At 34.4% G+C, this 26221-nt stretch overlaps 1 protein-coding gene across 3 annotated transcripts; it reads left to right on the top strand.

The window, feature by feature from the left end:
- The first annotated feature begins 10995 nt into the window (after positions 1-10995).
- Positions 10996-17629, top strand: LOC145094013 (carotenoid cleavage dioxygenase 7, chloroplastic-like). 3 transcript variants are annotated; one of them, XM_079032271.1, is made up of 7 exons: positions 10996-11778; positions 12133-12261; positions 13253-13384; positions 15185-15454; positions 15599-15684; positions 16515-16832; positions 17163-17629. In XM_079032271.1, the coding sequence occupies exons 1-7, from the start codon at positions 11019-11021 to the stop codon at positions 17184-17186; spliced, it is 1719 nt and encodes a 572-aa protein (XP_078888397.1). In that variant the 5' UTR covers positions 10996-11018; the 3' UTR covers positions 17187-17629. The 3 variants fall into 3 exon arrangements, with proteins under 3 accessions (XP_078888397.1, XP_078888395.1, XP_078888396.1); XM_079032269.1 differs by having other exon boundaries at positions 17156-17629; XM_079032270.1 differs by lacking the exon at positions 13253-13384 and having other exon boundaries at positions 17156-17629.
- Positions 17630-26221: the final 8592 nt, after the last annotated feature.

Genomic DNA, 26221 nt, shown 5'->3' with positions numbered 1-26221 from the left:
CGATTGATATGTAGGAAAATTTGGGAAGTGATATAAAATTCAAAGAAAAATACAAGACTATGTTTTCTTTTGTAAGCTTTTTTGGGAAGTGATATGAAGTTTAGTGCTAAAGGGCAATATGAAATTTGTGTAATGCACTGAAGCTGAATTGCTTAGACTATGTGTTTAATGTGCTAGTAGGCATGAATGATTCAAATGGACTAGATATAGTTGAAAATGAAAGGACTAGACAATGTTAACTCATCTGGACTTAGATAGTTACATTTGGACTGACTATACGACGCTTGGATAGATTGAGCAGTGAGATAAACAAGGGAGCCTATGAGATACATTACAATTACTTATCATCTAGAACTGTGGTTCAACATTTCTTCGGCGTACGAACTTATGTCCTTAATTCTGGTGCTAATAAGGTGACTGGATGGTTCTGATAAAGTAGGTCAGTGTGAAATTGTTTTTCTTTCTTATCCTCTATGTCAGTCATATGTTGCCCCCTTTGCGTGATTGGAAGATCTGACTTGGGATGCAACATATGCACCTATGTTTCTATACATCTATATCTATGCTTCTCTCTTTTTATCTATGTCAGTCATATGTTCTCCTTTTTGCGTGATCGGAAGATCCGACCAGGGACACAACATATGCACCCTTCTATCTCTCTAACCCTCTATCTACGTTAGTCATATGTTATTCCCTCTACGTGACTAGAAGAGATCCGACCTGGGATACAACATATACATTTCTATATCTATCTTCTCTCTCAAATAATTGAACACTCACCTAAAGTAAAGAGCTCTTTGTAATTCCTTGATTGCTAGGGTATGTCGTGAATTGGGGTACACATTCTAGTGCACTTAAAATTTAATTAACTAAAGGCAGACTATAGATCTCGTTGCTGAATTTAAGTGAACAACAATATCCTTGGTCGTCGTCAGCAAAATGGTCTATTTAGGAATAAGATCACAATGACTTGTCACTTATGATTTGTCCAACTTGTCAATATCCTTTGTGTTTAAGTGGATCAAAATATAGTGATTGACCAGAGCTAAATATGCAGGTGTGTGCTGATAAACGATATTGAATTGCTTGACAACTTTGATCCTAAAAGTTTAGGTGTTGTACATTTTGTATCTTATTTTTGTTTTTGTTAAATTTGTTCATATTTTTCCTTTATACACAAATTTAGGGTGAAAATTAAAAAATCCAAACAAAATTAAAAAAAATAAAAAAATCAATAAATCCAAAAATATGTTTATTTCTATTTTATTTCCTTTTTAGAAAATTAAAAATCCAAAAATACTTTATTTTTAACTTTAAGTGTAGTTTTAATTTTATTTTTATTTCTTAGTTATTTCTATTGTGTGCTAAGTTTATTTTTAGTTTCATTTTTATCTCAAAGTTTCGTTTGTCTTAAAAAGTGAATTTAAAAGGAAGAAGAGACTCAAAGAGAATTAAAAAAAAGGTGACTCAATGAGACTGTATCGAAATTTTCTGAGCAAGGAAAAGAAACTTTGAAAGGAGTCGATAGTTTTATGATTCACTCTATTTTCACAAGGAATTGAAGGATTGAACCTGTACAAATTGTCAGTTAGGCGGTATCTTTCAAAGAACTGTCGTATTTGTAACACCGTAAATTTTTAAACCAAATTTTTCATTTTAAAACACACAAAACTTATATATTATATTTCATAAATCCATAAGTGTCTCAATGTCAACATAAATTCCGAACAAAAGTCAAATCCCAGAATCCTCAACATAATCATGAACAAGTGTGTACAATCACGTCAGCGTCTTCCCGTGATCCTGAGAAATACCTGAAACACAGAACACATAACACGGTAAGCACAAAACTTAGTGAGTTCCCAAAATACCACACACAACTCATTAGCCACTCTAGGCCATAACTCAGTAAGACCCTCCGGTCGATGTGTCTCAGTGAGACCCTCCGATCCCAACTCAGTAACTCATAACAACAATATTTAGCATAAATCACGAAGATAAAATGTAGAATATTACAATACACAGATAAACACATAAGACAGCTCAATCACATTAGGATAGCACTCTTGGTAAGTATACTGAGAAGACTCACCTCGTAAAGTAGCAAGTAACAGTCACGTACTCGGAAATCCTGAACTAGCCTCCACATAACATATTATATAAGCATCTCTAGTCAATACCCCACTCTTACACAAATACAAAAAAAAAAGTTTCTCTTACTCTCTCTCTAGCTCTTGGAATGGATAAAAGACCATTTTACCCCTCCACTGTCTCCATTACTTATGTTAGCCAAACCCTAAAGTCAATAGAAGTCAACTCGAGTCAACAGTCCCATATTGACTTGACTCGCCGAGTGCGCTCATGTGACTCGTCAAGTCCAGTCATTACATAGAGGTCTTTGTGAGGGTCCAGCTCGTCGAGTTAATCCCTAACTCGTCGAGTAACAGCGTAGACAACTCATTTGGACAAACATTAACCGGCTCGTCGAGTTGGCTCCTCGACTTGGCGAGTCCATCCAAACTCTTTTCCCATTCAGACGATTTTAAGGCAGAAAACATTCACAAACACTAGATCTACACTCTCAAGGCTCATTTATCATGTAAAGTCATAAACTTTACGTCCATGCATGGCACTTTGGGCTTGAAATGCCAATAACATGCTCTAAAAAGGGTTTTTCACTCAAGACTTCCATTAAGGCTGAATAAAACAAGGACCTTTGGATGCTAAGGACCTCACAAGGTCTAGATCTGAAGTCTAAACCTCCAAATGAACTCAATACCCTCAAAGTCTCAATATTAGATATAAAAGAAGCCCTAGTCTCCAAAAATACGAGATCTACCCAAATAAATGAGAGAGATACAAACTTTATACCTTTAACAGGAGCTCTTGGATGAATAATAATAGATCTAACAGCCTTATCTTGCTCCTTACTTGAAATCCTTCTCTTCTCTTCCAAAGATACACCAAAATACTCAATGTTAGCTCACACACTCTCTCTATAAGCTCAAAGGGCGATTAGGCTTTCTCTTAGGGAAGTATAGCCGCAAATGAGGCCATAAGTGACTTTAAATAGGCCCCAAACTCGGGGATCTAAGATTTCTCATCCCAACGTCTACTCAGCGAGTCGGCTGTCGGACTCGTCAAGTAGGTCATTAATCCCACGTGGCACATCGCGACTCAACTCGACGAGTTGGAGCACCGACTTGTCGAGTAGCTCAATAGTCCTCAAAATAATTAATTAAATAAATAAACAAAATACGTGGAAGTCCGGATGTTACAGTATTTAAGAAATTAAAAGTCTGAAACTGTATAGATGTCATGGCACCAGGTTGATGCACCTCGCATGGCAGGATTATCGCTAAACGTCTCGCCAAGGGCCAAGTTAACTTGTTTAACTTGAAAACTGCATTGAGGTCTATGATCTAGGATATGCAGGGGCTGACATAAAAAAGTCCATGAGTATTTATCTGATACTCAACAAATCACAGTGTGTTCCTCAGTGTTCACACATATACTGCGAGTAGTCTCCTTCGGAGCCAAGGTTGGGTCCCTGATCAATTGTGGTGAGAAAAGTCTTCATGATTCTGTGATCCACAGGGACTTTTTAGTCATGATTACTTTTCAAGGCGCAATGGTGATCGTTAAAGAATACTCATTCTAAGGAACAAGAAGTGAAGATTATTTTTCAACCCCAGAAGCAAGGAGAAGTTGTACTTGAAGTTATGTGACAATTTGCATTGAAGCGTCCTCAATCAATTTGTTGCTATCTATGAACTTGCTGAAGTGATCCAGAAGAATCGGTCTCTCTGTTATTTTCTCTAAAGTGTTTCAAAGCTGAAAGTGTTGATTTTCAAGAACCTTTACCAGAAGCTACACCCAATGTACGTTCAAAGTCAAATTCTTAGAAGGAAGTCCAACCACTCACGGTGAAGTCATTCATGCAGAAATTCATATGTTCATCTTGAAATTTGTGAAGAAATCGAAGATTAGAGTTGAAAGCTAAAGATCAAGTAAGACTGAAAAGAAAAGAAAGCAATAAACCAAAGGGAAGATTGTTAGGACTAAATTATGGTTTATTCTAAGTGAAAAGAAAGCTATAAACCAAGGGGAAGATTGTTAGGTCATAAATTATGGTTTATACTTTCCTTTTCATAAGCTATTACAGGTCTCGGTCTAGAACCGAAAACACCATGTTTTGGTGTTGTTTGGACCAAAATCATATGTGATTTTGGTTACGCTAAATATTGTTTTGTTTGGGTTTTTGGGCTTGGGCGTTGTTATTAGGTCTAGGTATAAATAGTGTTATTTTAGCCTAGATAGGGGTGTTGGACGTTCTTGGGGGCTGCCATATGCCAATGACGTGATTTGGAGAGATCTAGAGAGAAATAGACAGAAAACAGTGTGTAATCGGAATCTTGTTTACCAGACGATTAATCAATATATCGTATGCATTGAAGATTAATTATATTGTTCTTATTCATATTATATCTTGCATTATTCATATGATTGGGAATCCACGCCATCAAAGTGAATCCAATTGATACGTAGAAGAATTCGAGACTTACAAAGAACATCATTCGGTATAAGTTCCATTGTGTTGGATTCCTCGAACAATTGTTTTTCACATCCATAGATCCAGTACTCTCTAACCCACAAGTATATCAATAAGAAACAAGAACATCACCCGGTATAAGTTTCATCACTAGATGGAAGATATACATATGATTAAGTCTTTTAAAAAGTTATCGGGTCCACCAAGAAAGGTATTAGAGATACAAGAATTCCCAAGGTGATCCACTAGACAACATATAATTTTCTCTCCTGTTACTGCTCAAAAGTTAAATGAGTGCACGAGGAGATGGTAAGATTAGTGTATTCGTTACTCTCTTATTTGATGTAAGACACACACACAAATAAATAAATAAATAAATAAAGCATGAGTGTTATAAAATATGAGCAAATAACAAGATAAATTATAGATTAAAGAAAGACATGAGAATAGAGAGAGCTTTTATTCTAATACTTGTGATGAAATCATCAAAACTTTATAATACATAATATTCACTATTTATACTAGACAAAGAAGATGAAAGGTCATGTATGATATGAATGCACATTATGATGGTGCATAACTACACTCATAAAACTCATAATAATGTTTGCTATAATGCTCACTAATTATGGTGAGTAATGGGGGAAGATGGAGAATCCAATAGTCATTCACTAAATAATAATTCATAACACTCCCCCTTGAATGACGATTGTATCATGCCTCGTTAAAACCTTAATCGGTAAAACCTCATGGGAAAAACCCTTTATTAAGGAAAAAGAGTATATGATTAATAATAGATATTGGAAACAATTGCCTCGTTAAAAACCTTGCTAAGAAAACCCGGTGGGAAAAACATAGCTAAGGAAAAGAGTACAATATGTTTCCAACTCCACCTGATTAGCACATCACTTGATTTTCTTGAAGCACCGCATAACAATGATTCGTACCATCTTTTCAAATTTCGATGTAGGAAGTGCTTTAGTAAACCAATAAGGAAAGTTGTTACTGCATGGAATTTTCTAGATGTTGATGCCACACTTTTTCTTGAAGATCATGAGTGAAAAAAAACTTTGGTGGTATATGCTTGGTTCTGTCTCCTTTGATAAATCCTTCCTTGAATAGAGCTATACAAGTTGTAGTATCTTCACATAGTATGGTTGGAACATCTCTGTTAGAAGTTAGACCACAATTCATGCAAATATATTGAGTTAAATTTCTTAACCAAATACATTCATGGCTTGCCTTATAAATTGCTGTAATCTCTGCATGGTTTGGATAAGTAGCAACTAAAGTTTGTTTAACAAAATGACAAGAAATTATGTTACCTCATCAAGTGAATAAATAACCTGTTTGGGATCGAGCTTTGTGTGGATCAGATAAATATCTAGCATCTGCATAACTAATTAACTTCGCATTTTAAGAATTTTATTAGTATAAATTCATATCCATTGTACCTCGAAGATATCAAAGAATGTGTTTGACTCTATTACAATATCTTCTTGTTGGACAAGAACTATATCTTGCTAATAAGTTTATGAAAAAAGATTTATCAGGTCTTGTATTACTAGTAAGATATATTAGTGCACCAATAGCACTAAGATATAGTTCTTCTGAACAAGAAGATTTTCATGCTTTTTATGATGCTGAAATTGATCCTTTTTTGGCATCTAAGTGCTTTACCACCTTCGGGTTACTCATGGATGTGAGTTATTCATATAAAACCTTTTTAGCACCTTTTCTAGATATTAATGTACAAAAACTCCATTTTTGTGTACTTAATTTGAAGACCCAAATAGAATTTCATCTTACCAAGATCATTCATTTCAAATTTTTTTTCAGGAAGTGACCTTTTCCAATTCTCTTGGAGTTCGAATTATGTTCAAATCATCTACAATAACATCAATTATGATAAATTCTTATCTGGATCTTTTTATGAATACACATGGGCTTAATGGATCATTTTTATAGCACTCTTTCAACAGAAATGTACTAAAACAATTGAAGCACATAAGGCCAAATTGTTTCAATCTATACAAAGATTTATTTAATTTTACCAAATATACTTCACGAGAATTAGAAGTTTGTGCTTCTGGCACCTTAAACCCTTCTGTAATTTTCATATAAATATCATTTTCAACTGAACCATATAAATAAGCGGTAAATACATCCATTAGACACATCTCAAGTTTTGCATATGTTGTTAAACTTATAAAATAACTGAATGTAATTGCATCAACTACCGGAGAATACGTTACTTCATAATCAATTTCGGGCCTCTGGGTAAAACCTTATGCAACAAGTATTGCTTTATATCTCACAACTTCATTTTTCTCATTTCTTTTGCGCACAAATACCCATTCGTGTCCCACTGTTCTTACTCTGTTTGGTGTATGGACTACAGGTCCAATAACTTTTCATTGAGTAAGAGAATTAAGCTCTTTATTCATTTCATCTTTCCATTTTGGTCAATATTTTCTATTCATACATTTCTCAATAGATTTAGGTTCAAGATCCTCATTTTCTTTATAATCATGCGCGGAACATGATATGAAAAATTATCGTCGACGTCTATCTTATTTCGGTTCCATCTTATTCATGTCATGACATAATTTATTGAGATCTCATCATTTTCATTTTTTCAGGCACCTTATTTTCTTTTGTTATGTCATTGGGCTCTTCTAGAGCTTCATTAATCTTGTCAAGAGATTATGTTTTCTCTTTTGGACCATCAATTATATTTGCTTCATTTTATTTTCGAGGATTTTTATCTTTGGAACCGGCTGATCTTCCATGCTTCAGGCGTGCCTAAGATTCATTTGCAGTTGTATTTTTCCTTATGGGATATCAATTCTAATTGGATCATTATAGCTAGTACACGAGATTTTATTTTCCAGCTTCTTTATTTCTTCCCCTAATGTTGGAAAATATGAGTCATCAAAATAATAGTCATCAAATATAGCTATAAATAAATCTCCAATTGATGATTTTAAATATTTTACTATAGATGGAGATTCATATCCAACATAAATTCTCATTCTTCTTGAGGACCCATTTTTGTGAAGTGGGGTGGAGAAATGGGTACATAAATTATACATCCAAACATCCTTGGATGGTAAATAATTGGTTACTGACCTCAAACCAGTTGAATATGGGAGAACTCATGATAACTAGTTGTCATTATGCATATAAGTGATGTTGCATGTAAAATTGCATTCCCCATGTCAATATAGGAAGTTTAGAATTGCATTAGTAATGGTCTTGCAATTAATTAAAAGTGTTTAATTAACGACTCAATTAAACCATTTTGTGTATGAACATATGCAACATGATGTTCAATAGTTTTCCTAATCGACATGGAATAATCATTAAAAGCTTATGATGTAAATTCTCCAACATTGTCAAGTCAATTTTTCATAATTGGGTAATCGGGAAAATGTGCCCTAGGCTGATTATTTATGCAAGTAATATTGCAAAAACCAAATTACCGCTAGACAACAAGCACACATGTGACCATCTAGTTGACTCATCAATTAAAACCATAAAATATCTAAATGGTCCACATGGTGGTTGAATTGGTCCACATATATCCCTTTGAAATCTTTCTTAAAATATGACTTTCATACCCAACTTTGTTCAATGATGGATGAGAAATTAATTTTCCTTAAGAGCATCCAACACAAGAGAATTCATTAGCTTGAAATATCTTCTGGTTTTTCAAGGAATGATCACTTGAAGTTTCAATTATTTTGTGCATCATAATTTATCCGGGATGGCCCAACCGGTCATGTCAAACTTTGAAGGTATTATCATACATTTTTTTTTCAATAGCATGAGATTCAATCATTCTAATATTTGTATAATACAATCCGGAGGACAATACAGATAATTTTTTTTCAAAAGAGTTTTCTTACCCGATATCATTTTGTGATATTTAGATACTCTTTATCACAATCATTAGTTGTTTCAATATGATATTCGATGGACCGAATATCCTTAAAACTTAATAAATTTCTTGGTGATTTTAATTAAAATAATGCATCACCAATTGTAATTATTGTCACTTGTGGTAATACTATATTCGCTCTTCCGGAGCCTTCAATCATTTTTGCATTACATGTTATTATATTAACATTTGCTTCTCTAATTGATAAGTAAGCAAAATACTTTTCATTATTAAAAATATTATGTGTTATTGCATTGTTTGTAAGAAATATATCTTCCTTATTTTTGTTGCGAATATCCATATTTCTTTTCAATAAATAAATAAAACACAAGAAACATTCGACTTAGAAAAATAAAGTCATATTTTATTAATTTGGGAAGATTGTGACGACATCATTTCTCATGAAACGAATATGACATAAAAACATAATAAATGTCATGAAACAAAACTATTATATATTATTTTTCCATCACCATCAATAGCACCACTTGTCTCTTCTGGGTAGACAAGATAATTGACAACATTTATATTTTAGAGAATCTTGATAAAGATCAACAAAATGCTTTGGTAAACGGCATGTACAAGACTAATGATCGATCATTCCACATTAGTGACAAACATTTTCAACTTTTTTTTGCCTTGACCACTTTTATCATTAGGATGTGGATTTTTGTTATTGTCCAACTTCTGGTGGTTGCTTGTAATCTTGTTATTCTTTATGATAATAACCTCCACGGCCTCGATTATACCCATGACTATTATGATTATATGATATTGCATTCACTTCAGGGAATGTACTAGAACCGGTTGGGATTGATTGATGATTTTTTATCAATAGTTCATAGTTTTATTTAGCCACAAGAAGAAATGAGATTAATTCATAATATATTCTTTTTAAATCTTTTTCACAATATTGCTGTTGCAGGAGCATGTTGGTGGCATGGAAAGTAGAGAAAATTTTCTCTAGCATAACATAGTTTTTCATAGTGAAAATACTAATCAAAATAAAGACTTGTATGTTCAAGAATTGCTAGTTAATAAATTTCATAAAATAATTTGTATGCATTGTACATGTAAACTTATAAAAATACATACCTGAAAATAATAAGAGCGATAAAGAGTTAGAGCTCTATAGTAGAGTCGTGCTTATAACGTGTTATAAAATATAAGCAAATAACAAGATAAATTATAGATTAAAGAAAGACATGAGAATAGAGAGAGCTTTTATTCCAATACTTGTGATGAAATCATCAAAACTTTATAATACATAATATTCACTATTTATACTCGACAAAGAAGATAAAAGGTCATGTATGATATGAATGCACATTATGATGGTACATAACTACACTCATAAAACTCATAATAATGTTTGCTATAATGCTCACTAATTATGGAGAGTAATGGGGAAATATGGAGAATCTAATAGTCATTCACTAAATAATAATTCATAACAATGAGGTATCTATAGAGAATATTGAAAGTGGTAGTTGTTGTAAGAGGGAAACGATGGAAGCAGGAGATGGCGAATAGCTTTTGATTTCTAACAATGTGGGAAAATGCGGCAAGGTTATCTTAGTTGAAAGTTAAATGGGTCAAAACTTATTCATCATACAATCTTCTATTATTAATTTAGAAAAAATGATTATAATTAATATAAAAAAATTAATTATAGGGTAAATGTCAAGCAATTAATGTAAATAGTTTGTTGTTTAGATCAAGTATTTTATAATTATATTCAATATGTTACTAAATTTTTTTATGTTCTTAATACAACGATGAGATAGATTTGAACCAATTCGTTGTATTCTTATGTCGATATGATGTTAATATTACATTTACTGTGGCATCTTATATAATACTTCCTCCGTCCTAAAATTATTGTCCAAAGACAAAAAACATACAAATTAAAGAAACATTAATTTCCACTAATTTCATATAATAAAATGACAGTTTTGTCCTTACTTTACATTTAATGTTCCATTAAATACTTAGTTGGTTAAATAATAATGAAGGGGTATTTTGGTAAAAATGTTATTTATTTTTAGAAGTGGATTATTATTTTTGTACAAACCAAAATAGAAAGATGGACTATAATTTTGGAACAAAGGGAGTAATAGAATAACTCGAATAACCTAAAGAGAAAAAAATAGCTAATCTATTTAGTACCGTTAAAAGATAAATGACTTATAAAACAAATTGCTTAATTATTGAGTATCATTTTTTATATTAACATAATCAATATTTATATATTAATTTTTTTTAAAATAAATAATAATTAAAATTGTGTTGATGGGATCAACCCGAGGACCCGACCCATATTAAAAACTATTTATGCTAATCTAATCTAAGTGTAATAAATTTATCATGTGATATAACACATATTTTATTAAAAATAAGTAAGTAAAACAAAAAAGGGTACTAACGTCATTACCTCCATTTTGTCTTTCTATAAGTAGATCACGCACCATTGCTACAACAACTTTAATCTTTAAGATTCCCATCACCACCACCCTCTAAAGAATGCAGGCCAAACCACTCAATTTCCTCCCATTCAAACCATGGTGGCCCTCCTTCAAAGTACCATCCGTACGGGCCCTCTCATTCCGTGATCGAGCTCCTCAAAACATTTCTACAACTATACAAAGTCAACAAGTATCAATTTCATCTCAAGATGAAAAAACTTCAGCTTATTGGGATTATCAGTTTCTTTTCATGTCTCAGCGTTCAGAAACTGATAATCCCATTAATTTGCGTGTCGTTGAGGGCTCCATCCCGTCAGATTTCCCACAGGGGACATATTATCTGACGGGACCAGGAATATTAAAGGATGACCATGGCTCATCAGTGCACCCTTTCGATGGCCATGGCTATCTTAGAGCATTTACATTTGACGGGGCCAAAGGTGAGGTCACATTCATGGCTAAATACGTTAAGACCACGGCTCAAGTGAAGGAGCATGACCCTGATAGTGGTAAGTGGGAGTTTACTCATCGGGGCACATTCTCTACATTAAAGAATAGGAGAAAATTTGGGGATACTACAGTTATGAAAAATGTAGCAAATACAAATGTATTGAAATGGAATGATAGGTTGTTTTGCTTGTGGGAAGGTGGTCCACCGCATGAGATTCAATCTGTATCGTTAGATACGATCGGAGAATTTGATTTGGTCAATGATTCTGAAAGGTCACCAATGCCGTCAACCACCGTCCGGGATGCAGTGGATGGTGGTGACGTTATCTTAGATTTTGCTACAAGTTTACTGAAGCCGATATTGTATGGTATGGATATTTTTAACTTTTAAGTTTTAAGTTATGATTGTAACTTTATTAAAGTTATTGTCATCTAATGTGTCCAAAAGAAGTGTTGTTGGTTTGAAAATATATTATTATTCAAACAAAAGTAACAAAATATGATTCCATCTTTTTATTTAAATTAATAAACTATCATTCAGTAACCATTATTAAATAACATGGAAGATTTTATAATGCTTGAAATAAAATCAGAGATTGTCTATAGATTATTCTTGCGTTCGTACAAAGTGCTATTAGTTTGGAGAATTTATTATTATTATTATTATTATTATTATTATTATTATTATTATTAAAAACTATATATTGGTAATATGCGTGCAGGAGTTTTTAAGATGCCAGCAAAACGATTGTTGGCTCATTATAAGATTGACGCATCCAGGAATAGGCTGCTTATGCTGGCATGCAATGCAGAGGATCTGCTCCTCCCACGCAGTACTTTCACCTTTTATGGTACGTGTCTAAAGAAAAATAATTATGACAATACTTCTTGATAATTACTTGATATGGAACTTGAAATTTGAAAACGTCTACATCTAGTTCATACATGAAGCATGTAGGATTATAAGTTGGAGTTCATATACAAAATAGAAATTAGAAGTTGAAAGTCTTATTCCAATATTTGAGAGGTTGGTTTGTTAATCCAAAGAAAATTAAATTAGAATAATACCTCCTCTCTTAAGACCATCTACAACTAAATTTTATTTTTTTTTTCTTAATAAAATAAATAAATAATGTAATAGTTTCATCTCCGAATTTATTTTTCACTTTGTCTTTAACCTCAAAAAATATATTTCTAATACATTTTGTTCTTGTAACGTATTTGTAACATATATAGATTGTCAAAAACTCTCTTCAATTATAAGCTTTTAAAGAATATTTTACTGTGTTTTAAATTTTAATATTTACTTGATTTTTATATGAATTTGATATATAAATATTAAATCTTATATTTATAATTAATTAATACAATTTAATATATAACATGACATTGCAAACATTAAATATTATATTTTAAATTATAACTATTCGATAAAAATAAAAGTTGAAATAAATAAAATAAAAAAGGACTAAAATTTACTACTGAAACTTCAGTTTTTTTTTTTAGAAATGAATAGTGTTACTTCCTATTTAAATTAATATTATTTATTTCTTCAAAAATAAAAAATAAACCGGGTGGATTAGAAAGGAATAATTGCAAAAAAAAAAAAAAAAAAAAAAAATTGACATTTGGGATGGAGTGCAGATACTCTTAGTCTCTAAAAAACTCACCCGCACTTAAACTCTTTGGATATCCGACTTTTATAATTGAATTTTACTATTTATTTACTTTCTAGAATAGGTATATCATAGGGTCAACAAAATCGTGCATGAAATAGTGATAGCTAGGGGAGGTATCGAAAGTTTAATGTATTTATATTGAAATATTATATTTACCTTGCAGAGTTCGATTCTAATTTCAAGATCAAACAAAAACAAGAATTCCGTATCCCCGATCATCTCATGGTTCACGATTGGGCTTTCACTGATTCTTATTACGTATTGTTTGGCAATCGCGTCAAACTTGACATTTTTGGTAATTTTCTTTCAAGATACATAGACACGTTTAAAAAGAAATTTGATTTTCATAATAATAAGATGTAAGATATTAAATTGGTAATACCTTGATGCCCAAGACCAAAAAAATTAAGAACATGAAAAATGTGACAAATGATTTTATTGTTGTAAATCTCTATCTAAACTAACGAATACATGTCCTTATTTATACTAATGAAAACAATAACCTAAACCAATACTTAATACTTGTTAAGCAAACAAACAACTTCCTAATCTAAATCAAATACTTAAAATAAAAAGGTTTTTTCCAGAATATCCCTGCATTCATAAATCCGATTAACCCAACAATCACCCTCTTAATCGGATTGGTCATACCTCTCATTCACTACAACGTTTAATCACCTTTTCGAACCATCTTAACTTTTCCCGGACACCCGACCTCCATCTCGATCACGTCCAAAGTCATCCATACCCTTTTTATTGGTCACAACACACGTAACATGTATCATGGCATCTCGTTGGATACGTTCATTACCATCTAGACTTTTCCCGGATTCACGACCTCTCCCTGGCCAGATCCAAAGCCTTCCGAATTGAACTTCTACCGCCATAACGTTCACAATGTGTTGTTTTTCCAATCTCTTTCTTTGTTTTGATTATTGTTCTTCAAAGAGCCATCTTCACCGGCTAAGAAAACAAAGCCACCCGCTTCACCCTTTTCTTTCAATCTGCCAAACGAATTGAATCCAAAGCTACCTGCTTTGACGGATCCTTCTTGCCCACTTTTCACGCATCTATGTTGGTATCCCCTTATCACGAACAAACCGATCAAGAACTATGCAATCCCTTTGACCACCACCCGACCTCTTTAATCAAGCTTGTTTAGAGCACTTTTCCACCGAACAACAAGACAAGGTCACAACCACCTTTAATGTCTTCCGTCACACGTAAAACGAACTGAATCAATGTCACCCACTTTGACGTCTTCATGTTCGTTAGTTTCTTATAAGCCCGATTAAGAGAAATCAGGGTTGCTATTTAGATACTTCCACTCCCGCTCAAAAACAATCCACACCTCCTTAAACCAAACTTGGTTCCCGTTGCGTCTGCCCCGCAACAAAATGCTACAGTTTTCTTGAAACCGACTCTCAAACCAGCCACCCTACGCCTTCACGAGCCCTAGGCTCTGATACCAAGTGTAAGATATTAAACTGGTAATACCTTGATGCTCATGACCAAAACAAATGAGGAACAGGAAAAACTATGACAAATGATTTTATTGTTGTAAATCTCTATCTAAACTAATGAATACATGTCCTAATTTATACTAATAAAAGAAGTAACCTAAACCAATATGTAATACTTATGAAGCAAGCAAACAACTTCCTAATCTAAATCAAATACTTCAAATAAAAAGATTTTCCAAAATACCTCTGCACTCATAAATCCGATTTACCCAACATAAGATACAAAATAAAATAAGGTCTTTTAGGCTAGCAGTATCCGGTATTGCCCTTTGCCCATGAAATCGATGGTTCAAATTCTGCAGTAGACATAGGTGAAAAAAAAAACAAAACAAAATATTTATATAAATGTCTATTTTTTGTTATAAAAACTTATAAATTAAGGTATATTTATTTTATCAAAAAGGATGAAGTTTTAGATAACCGACAAACTGACTATTGATCAAATTCATCCAGATTGCCATGAGACCGTGTATTTTTTAATTTCTATTTGATTTTTATTCTTTTGATTCCAATAAGCTAGAACCTGTTTATTTTATGGTTAGTTTTCTCATTGTGAAAGTACAAAAATCTAGGAGCAATGTCTGCAATTGGCGGATATACTCCAATGGTATCAGCATTATTGGTGAATCATAGTAAGTCGACTTCTCCGATATATTTGCTTCCTCGTTTCCCTGAGCATGATCGGGGGAGGGATTGGAAAGTGCCGATTGAAGCTCCTTTGCAAATGTGGATGCTTCATATAGGGAATGCATTCGAAGAACGAGATATCAAAGGCAATAAACGAATTCAAATACAAGCAAGCGGGTGTTCTTACAAGTGGTTCAATTTTCAAAAAATGTTTGGTATGTTCTTCACTTAAGAAAATGAAAATCTAAACTATGGTTTAATGATAGTATACATGAACGATTATTTTTCATTACTCACTTCTTATACTATAACAAAATCCGAATTTTAAATGTTTGGAGACCTGACGCTAATTAAAACAGGATATGATTGGCAATCTGGTGAAGTAGACCCATGGGGGATGAATGAGGACAAAGGAGAAAATAAATTGTCGCCTCGTTTAATCAAGGTTCTCTCATTCAATTTTATTAATTGTGTTTTATTTAACAAATATGTCGTCAGGGCTGAGTTATTATGCCAACTAAAAACCATTGGAACTTGCGAAATTATGATCAACAATTGAAAACTACGTGTGAACAGTCATATGGGCTGCGGACGTAGATATACATGTATGTATATATTATGAATAACAGTTATATGGAATGCGGACACATATGTGTATGCATGCATCAGCTCTTATATGGGTTGTGGATGCAGATATACATGCATACATCAACATTGCATATATATATATATATATATATATATATATATATATATATATATATATATATATATATATATATATATATATATATATATATATATAAAACAAAAATTGTCAATTTTTTTGTAAGCCTAGATATGGCTTAGACATTCAATTTTGTTAATATTTGTGGTTTTGATGTTGAAAAATAATTCTTGGATTAGTAGTTCTAAAGTTGTTACAAATAGTTTGGTTCTCAAAAGAATATATATATATATATATATATATATATATATATATATATATATATATATATTAATGTTTAACGGTTATATTAAAAACTCAAAGAAATAGGCAAAATTGTTATATGTGACATCTAACCTAGCTCAATTAATTCAAACATATGATTTCACTAATTATGTTGACCCTCAAAAGGTGTGAGGCATAACGGTATAGGAAATGCATACTTCGGCCAATTATTTGAGGCTTAAATTCTTCATTCGGATGAATGTGTATATTTAAGAGTATATTTTGAGGTTGTGTGAGTTCAAAAAATAATTGGAGTAACGAGTCCTTTGTTTTATGTCACACAGGTTTCGATTGAGTTAGATGAAACTGGAAACTCTGAAAAATGTTTTGTGAATAATCTAAATGATCAATGGCAACAAGCAACTGATTTCCCAGTCATTAATCAAGAATTTGGTGGAAACAACAATACTTATATGTACGCTGCAGCAACGTCGGGTGTTCGTCAAGACTTGCCGTATTTTCCATTTGATACTGTGGTGAAGTTCAACACCATGAAGAATTCCATGCAAACTTGGTATGTTGGCACTAGAAGATTTATTGGTGAGCCCATGTTCGTCTCAAAAGGAAGCGATGAGGATGATGGATACCTCCTTGTTGTCGAGGTACGTGCTCAAAATTCTCTTAGAAATATTTTACAGATAAATTATCTAAAAGATTATAATATTATACTTTAAGTTTTTTTCATCATGACATTATAATTTGTAACCTATATCCATTTATAGTGCAGAAAAATTGTTTTTGCATCTGGATGACATTTTTATGATTAGTATAATTTTCATTATGTAGTGATATAATACTTATAGTGATGAAAGATAAACAAACAAATAAATCAATGAAAATATGTCACTATTATATGCATTTAAGACAAGTTTTTATAATATTTTGAAAAAAAGAAAATCCATATCTAAATGATAACGAATTACAGTATGCAGTATCAGAACAGAAGTCATATCTAGTAATTTTGGATGCCAAGAGGATCGGGGAGACAAATGCAATGGTGGCAAGACTTGAAGTTCCTAAATATTTGAATTTTCCGCTTGGATTTCATGGAGTTTGGGCCTTTAACAATTCTAAAACATAGACAAATACTTTACAATATATTATATGTGTTTTAAATGACTATATGTAAAATATAGCAACCTAGTATAATTTATTTGTGTATTATAATATCCCAAGTTGATAGTTTCACACTTCTAAATTAGGTATAGATTGCAAAGTGTAATTATTTAATAAGAAATAGTAAAAGTGAGATTTCATAGTAGGCAAATCAGACACAAATCTATAGGAGAGGTTTCAAGTTCAAAGATGTGCATCATTTTTCTTTGTTGTGTGGTTTATGTAAATGTGATAACCCTTTATGATGAACAAATGAGTGGTAATATGCTATGATTTATATTTAGATTTTTTTTTGTAACATCCCAAAATAATAAAAATTTAAGATTTCCAAAAACAATCATTAACCATCATTGTTTACAAAAAGAACCATTGTTTTAAAAGTAAAGTCATATCATAATGTCCCAAAAATCAATATCATGAAAATAGGAAGATGTGCACGATCAAGCCTTCGTTTTCCTATGATCCTCAAAAGTAACTGAAATAATAAAATAAAAGTGTCAGCCAAATCTTAGTGAGTTCCTCTAATGTACCATCACACAACATAACAAACAATGCATGAAAATATGAGCATTCAGCCTGACTGGACCGCCTCGCAGTGGCTACAGCCTATCTGGACTGCTCTACAAGCCTTCGACATGACTGGACCGCCTCACAGGGCCTACAACCTATCCGAACCGCTCTCCGGGACTTTGTCCTGACTCGAGCTCCTCGTAGGTCCTACAACCTATCCGGACCGCCCTGGGTGTCTTGGCATTTAGAACAAAGCAGGACCTTCTCAACCCAAGCACAATAGGTCGACATATAGAACAGGTAAACATAAACACAAAACCAACAATTACAGATAATCATACAAATCTACTAATTAGTTATATACTAGCATATCATTATCATATAACCAGGATACATAATCTAGTGGACCGAAATTGGTGCCTTCGATCCATGAGTATAGTGGGGAAGCCTCACTTGAATTGAAGAACCTTGAAAGACTGGGATATGCTCCCTTCTACACTGCTTGCTCCCATGAATCCACTAACACTAGAACCAGATAAAATGTTAATCAATAGCCCAAAATCCTCAAGTTTAACCCAAGGTCAAACCTGGTCAAAAAGTCAATAGTCAACGAAAGTCAACAAAATTCAAAATCCAAGGCAGTTAAGTATGCCCAGCATACGCAGCCTGATCCCACTCCTTCATTAAGCACTTAATCCCTAAAGGACTTTTCACCCAAATTCAGATCTAGCCTCAAATCATTGTCTTAAGTCATAAAGTTTCCACCTTTATGACTTTCCACGGCTAGGGAAGGTCCAAATGCTAAAACCCTAACATATTAATCCATTAAGACATCACAACTCTTGCATGGAGGGGATAGAATGATCACAATCACATTTTTATGCTTCCTAATATCTCCATAATGGATAAAGTTTCCAACTTTATCCATTAGAATGGTCCCAACAAACAAGATCTAGTGTTTAAGTCTCCAAGGGACCAAAAGTGCATCTTTTTCAACTTAATTCATTAAGTCCAAGTCTCCAACCTTCAAATCTGAATCAATATGATGTTTGGATGGATAAAGCTCGCAACTTTATCCATAACAAGGTAACAAACATTCAAGATCTAAACTTTATGCACTTAAAATGACCAAAAGCTCATAACTCCCAAAACTAGCTAGATCTAACAATTTCATCATCAAGATTCAAACTTTATACATCTAAAAGAAAGATCAAGGTGAACAAGGTCTAGATCTAAAATCTCAAATGCAACCATTGCTTCTTCAATGAGTTTCTTCTTCTCCAAGGTGCACCAAGAACTCTCCCAAAGCACCTAAAAACACCTTCTTTTTGCTTACAAGGCTCAAACTAGGGTTAGGGTTTCAAGATAGGGTGTTGGAGAGGTGGAGGCTAAGAAGGGAATGGGTTTGGGGAAGTTAAAGAGCTTAAATAAGGCTCAAACTAAGAAAATAGGGTGTGGGCACTAATCGTGTATGCCCAACGTACTTGGGATTCCTTAGTACGCCCAGCATACTCCCCGTATGCCCAATGTACTCCCCGTACGTCCAACGTATGCGGCAAACACAAAAATCGTCTTAACTTCAAACGTTCGTAACTTCTTCGTTCCAACTCCGTTTTCAACGTTCTTTATCTCCACAAAAAGATGTTGAAGAGCTCTACAATATTATCTAAATATCTTGGACTAAACACTTCTCAAAAAAAAATTTCACATTTCATGCAAGAACCCGGCCTATGACTTTTTCTCTTTCTACCCTTCGGCCAAAAACACAATTCAAGGGTTAAGTCTTTTAACTAAAATTACCTCCTTCCACAAGGACTAAACTTTGCCTCCTTAAGGCCCAAAGCCTTACACAATCGAATTCCAGCCCACGACCTAGAAATCACAGGAAACAAGATGTTCTATTTAAAAAAAATAATAGAAGATATAGATTACTGTGATAAATAAAAAAAAATGATATATAATGTAATTAACTTATTTTTATAGTTTTTCTTAAGAATTATATTTAGGTGTAATTAGGTTTAATTAGGGAAAATAGTGAGGATTAAACCCTAAAACTGTATCCTTGATTAGCATCATAAATTTGTGCATTTAAGGGGATTATAACGTCCCACACCTTAGGCATTATAAAGAGCTGGAGAACTCGAGAAAAAATCCCACTTTAATTGCAAGAAATGGTGAAGAAATGAAGAGGAAATATGTGCTAGAAGTTATTGAGAATTTCAAAGTAATTTTTTGAAATTAAGGTATGATTCTTTAATTTGATCTTGATATAGTCCTTTGATTAGGTTTATACATCCGCATTTTGTGTTTTGGTTCCATTTAATGTCTTTGTTTGGACCACTAGGAGTTTAATTGCTAAAATTTTGAAGTATTAAAGTTTTGGTATAAAAATCAGAAATAGATTCAATTTGAGTTTATTTTTGATATTGGATTATGGATATTTGTTATTGAGAAGTGGAGAAAATTATTGGTGATTTTAGATATTTATTAGATGTTATTTTGATTAAAAACCCGAACTTCAACAGGTTTAAAAAAAAAAGAATGAGGATATTTCGAGTACGGAAGAAAAGGTTCAATATTTGTCGTGTGGGTTAAGTCACATAGTATTTTAAAAGAAAATAAAAAAGTCGAATAGTATAACAAAAGTTTTTGTACTTTATGCTATGGAGAGTGGTCCTCTGCGCCAGTCAGCTTCACCACCAACCTACCACCAACCCACTAGACATAGGAAATGTTTACCACTCTACAATTTTTTTATGATTAAATTAAATAAAAAATAATTTAAAACATAATAATATAATTTACATTAATTGAAACCACGTTACAGTAATTAAAAAAACATAGAAAATTAAATATAAAAAATAGAAAATTAAACCTAAATTACTAAAAAAATAAAAACGCATAGAAAATGAAAACTAAAATACTAAAAAAACGTGAAAATAATGTAGAAAATTAAACCTAAATTACTAAAAAGCATAAAAAAAACATTGAATCTAGTTGCGTATTTGTCGAGAATTTCTTGTTGAATTTTTAAAAACACCCTAAAAATTTTCGGGTCAAGCTTCAATTACAGCACCGTGTTTATATTTTAAACATCAATGAGTGCCAATTGTCGCCGATGAGCTTCCTCCGTTGACTAATTTTTTTTCTTTCTGAAAAATTTAGAGTTTTGTCTATTTTCTCCGCTAATACGTCCTCATTGGTTGATTTTCTGCTTGAAGACGCCTCCTTTCTCGCTTTGTCCCTTCCCAGTGGTCGACGGAGTTAGACGTCCGGTGGACCCTCCCCCTTGATGGCGTCGAACTCATCATTGAGGTCGGGGTTAAAACTAATGCCCGACTCGGACGTTCTCGGCCTTTTGTAGGAGCCGATGGTAGATCCCAAACGCGTCGTATCTGGATAAGGGACCCATTTTGGACCATTGCGACTAACTTCCCACGCTTTTTGGTAGGCAAATTGTTTACCATTGTTGGTAATTTTGTATTGGTACAACACAGTTGATAAAATGTTGAAATTGTTGCTACCACTTCTATGTATATTTTTAAGATTGTCAAATACGCCATTAAATTTGGTGCAATCCGCTCGAAGGTCGTGCCATTTTGCATTGACCGAGTCGTACGTCCGACTCGTTTGTCGTCTTAATAATGCATGGAAGTGGTCTAAAACACGATTCCAAAAGTTTTGATCCGTTTGTGCGTTGCCGACATCCCTATCTTGTGATATGAAAATCCAAGATTTAGCTAAAGTTTTCTCCTCCTTATCAGTCTATTGCGTACTTTTCTTTCCTTGGATCTTTTGATTTTTTTGCCTTCTACGACTTGGTTGTGTTTCTTCAACCCGTTCATCTTCGTCGTCATTGTCGAAGTTTATAAGTTGAGATTGAGATAATGGAACTTGAGATGGTTGTGAAGTTTGTTGATGTTTGGAATTTTGGGCTTGAAATTGCAGAGAAGGTTGTTGTTGAAAGACTTAAAATTGGGGTTGAATTAATTGTGGTGGTTGTTGTTGTTGGTAGTAGTGTGTAGGTGGTATGGAAGATTGGTGAATAGAAATTGTTGTTGAATTGGAGATGATATTAACTGCATGTAGCTAAGATTCGCTAAACGATCATTTGGAGTGCTTGGAGTGTATGGAGTAGGTGATATATTTTGGTTTGGATCCATAGTTAGAAGGTGAAAAAAATATGAGAAGATAATGTTTTTTGTAGTGTAAAATTGTTAGTAAAATATGAGGTATTTATAGTTGTAGTTTAATTGGTTTTTAAACTGAAAAATATTTATTTTTTGACGTGCAACCGATATAGCAATAGATACAAAATGATCAAAATGATCGTTGACACTTTCCTCTTCTCCCATTCGTCCTCTTATTCCATCTTGGGAGTCACGCCACACCTAGAACACCAGTCCGAGGGGCGGTGTTAACATGTCTTCAAGGTCGTCACCTCAGCATCACGCGTGGGTTAGTATACAGACTCCGGGTAGCCTTAGTGGATTATGTTGACAAACCCATTCCAAGTAGCCTTAATGGATTATGTTGTGAGTGGTGATAAGTCATCTAGCCTTACAGGTTACTCATACACAAAAATAGTAATTACAGTATCCATCCCTGAAAATTCTATAACATGTTGTTTCTTTTAAGCTATCAAATTTCAACAAATTCAGTCCCTGCAGAAACTTGCGTGTGTTTCCTTTCGTGCTTTTATTTTTCAAAGTGTCAATTTCAAAAGTGTTTTTATTGAATTAAATTGGTAATTCCATAAATGGTCCCTACAATATTAATAACTTGAAAGTTTTAGTTTTGTAGTAAGAAGAAAAGTTTATCAAATGTGTTTCATATTTTATTTGATAATTTGAGTTACAAAATGGTCCCTACAATCTTAACAATTTGGTAATTTTTGTTAATATTGGTTTCATAAACACTTTTAAAATCACATGCCTTTTTATTTTAAAGGTTTCTTTGTTTTGGCTTGTGAGCATTAATTTTAAGGGTGTGACCTTATTTTGGAAATATAAGGTTAAAAAGAAGATAAAATAGTTTTACAAAAATTATTATTAATGTCCTAATTAATATAATCATAGAACAATTATTGCTAGCCGAACGAGACACATATGTGATGGAACGAAAACGGAATGATCACGTAGAATATGTTTAAGATTATGGCCTTACAAAACTTTTGGTGGAAAACAAAGCTTCGGTTGGGACTAATCGGATGCAAGGTGAGTTTTTTTTCGTGTTTAGTGGTTGCACGCATATAAATGTTTATTATTCGTTTATTATGTGGTTTTTATTTATTTATTGACAATATGTTTCATATTAAGTATGGTTGTGTGCAAATGTTATTTTGGATTTGTTATCTATTGTGTGTGTTTTTTTAGATGACATGTTTAATGGGAACAAGTGGGTGTTTAATTGCCGTGAGCATGACGGATGTGTGTGATCGCCAAGGGATCCGACACTAGGTCGAAGGGCCCGCCGAGCCAGAGCCGCTGCAGGAAATGCGACAGGCCGCATGAGGGAGTTTGTAGAGTGGGATCATCAGGATGCTACAAGTGCGGTAAGACGGGGCACTTTGGCATGGATTGTACTGCCCCTGCCCCCACAGTTCAGACATAAGACATGATTTGCTTTCATTGCAATCAGAAGGGCCATAAAAAAGCCAACTGCCCTAGATTGATAGCAGCAGCAGCACTAATGGTGGCGCCGACTCCAGCGCTAACGCGGGTTGTGGATGGCCGGAAAGTCAAGACAGAGGCTCCAATGGTGACGAGCCGGGCTTTTTAGTTGACAACCGAGGAGGTACGGGCCGCCCCCGATATGGTGACGGGTATGATTTCTTCTCTCTAACTTTTATTATATGTCACTTGTGATGTTGATGTATTATGTTATATATTTTGTTTAGGATCATTCCATGTGAACGGTATCCTAATTCAAGTGTTGTTTGATTCGGGTGCTACCCGATTGTTTGTCTCTCTTGCGCTTAGAAAGAGGTTCCTTGAGTCTTCGGGCATATTAAATTGCCCTTTAGAAGTCGAGATTGCGGATGACCGATCAGTGCGAGCATCGGAGGTTTTCAGGGATTGTGTTTTGAGGCTGTTCGAGGAGTGCTACTTGGTAAACTTGGTTCCCATACCATTGTGGGGGAACAAGGTTATTATAGGCATGGATTAGTTGAGCCCCAATGGGGCGGTGATCGACTGTGCACAACAGTTGGTCCAGGGTCAGGACCCCCAGTGGGGGAGAGATGGTGATTCATGGCGAGAGGCCACATCGTGGACCAACTTTATGTTCAGCAGCGAGGGCTATATGTTACTCCAGCAAGGGTGCGTAGGGTATGTCACCTATGTCTTCGATACCCGGGAGACGGGCGAGGCGACGGTGAGTGGTGTGCCGGTGGTACGAGAGTATGTGGATGTATTCCCAGAGGAGCTGCCTGGGATACCTCCGGAAAGGCAGGTAGAGTTCAGGATCAACCTAGTCCCTGGTGTGGTTCCGATAGTCAAGGCATCACATTGGCTGGCTCCTCCTGAGATACAGGAGTTGTCTACATAGTTGCAGGAGCTATTAGACAAGGGATTCATTAGACCGAGCAGTTTACCTTGGGGAGCCCCAATACTATTTGTGAAGAAGAAGGACGGGTCACATCGGATGTGTATAGATTACCGGGAGCTGAATAAAGTAACAGTGAAAATCTATTACCCACTCCCGAGGATTGATGACCTCTTTGACAAGCTTCAGGGAGTATCTTGGTTCTCCAAGATCGATTTGCGTTCGGGTTATCATCAGATGAGGGTCATAGAGGAGGATGTGCAGAAGACTGCTTTTCGGAAGCGATATGGCCACTATGAGTTCGTGGTCGCGCCTTTTGGGCTCACCAATGCTCCTCCCATGTTCATGGATCTCATGAACCGCATGTGTAGATCGATGTTGGATCGGTCTGTGATAGTTTTCATTGATGACATCTTGGTCTATTTGATGAGATTAAAACTTAATCTTGAAGATCGATTAGATCTTAAACGGGTAAATAAATATTAAACAGCAAGAACACGAAAATAAAGAACAAGTCAAGAATGAATAAAACGAGTTGAATGATTAAAATTAAACCCTCAGAAGAGATCGATCAAGAACATCAACTGTAGAGGGTTGAAGGTTTACAAGAACGATAAAGAAAATTAAAGCTATCGTAATTCTCTATCTTGTAATCTAGATCGTTAACCTCATTATGCATGCAAGCATATACTTATATAATAAACCTAACAGGCTCTCGGTTGGACAGGTCCAAACCAGAGTACAAAATAAATGGACTAACAGTCGAGCCCAATGACGCAATCTTCAAACGAATCTTTAACCCAACAATCTCCCCCTTTGCGTCAATTGGAGCGAGATCTTCACTTGTTACTTGGGCTAGCAGCGGTAGCAGGTACTTTCTTCTTCACAGTCTGAAACAGACGAGAGATCAGAGCAAGTATCGTCTGCCTGAATCTGATGTACCATTGGATCATGTCGTTGAAGTACTTGACATCGTCTGCTGCATTCTCTTTACACCTTCGGATGATCGACAACACGTGCTCTAGACAAGCAGTGGTGTAAAGATGTTTGTCAGCTAAGGCAAAGAGACATTTCTGTCCTTCTGCTCTAGTGAACATGACCGAATTGCGTCTCGGGTCGATCTTGCCCATTTTCATTTGATTGAGATCACTGGCCGATCCCACAGGAGCTATCTTCGGTTTCTTCTTGAAGACTGTGGCTACCTCCTGATCCATTAGGGTTACCTCCATGATGTAACAGACTAACATCCTTTTGAGATGGTCTATAATTGGACCATATTCAGCTTCATTCGTCAAGAGGATGTTATGCAAAACGATCCAATCATGAGGATTTAGGTTCGGTAGATCTGCCAGGGATATAAGATGTTCAGTTCTTGCAGACCCTCGAATCACCTTGAACCGAACATTGATGAATCTTCCTTCGGTATAAGGCTTCAAAACCCGAACATTCACTATCTTCTGGGCGCTCCATGTTTGATACTGAGGACGAACAGCCTTCAGATAGAATTCGATCAGCTCCCTATCAACCTCAGGATTAGGATGAGGGACTTCAAAAATATTGGAGAAGGCGTGGAAGATAAACGCCTTTCGAGTCAACGACATATCGAACTGCGAATCGACAGAATTATAGCAGTCGAAGGAGATCACCGGCTCGAGCCATAGGATGCTAGGAGTATCTATGGCCTCCTTAATCATTCGCTCCCGAGTCCAGGCAGGGAAGAGAGTCTTCCTACTCTCAAGGAGATCGTGGGCTTCTTTCTTCTTGCGTTCGGCTTCTTCAGCCTCTCGCGCCACACGATTGATATCATCATCAACATTGC

The sequence above is a fragment of the Lactuca serriola genome, chromosome 3 (genome assembly GCF_051521515.1).
Source record: "Lactuca serriola cultivar US96UC23 chromosome 3, Lser_US96UC23_V15, whole genome shotgun sequence".
Classification (NCBI taxonomy): domain Eukaryota; kingdom Viridiplantae; phylum Streptophyta; class Magnoliopsida; order Asterales; family Asteraceae; genus Lactuca; species Lactuca serriola.
Note: the sequence above shows the minus strand (reverse complement) of the source record. Positions and strands in the feature narration are given on the sequence as shown.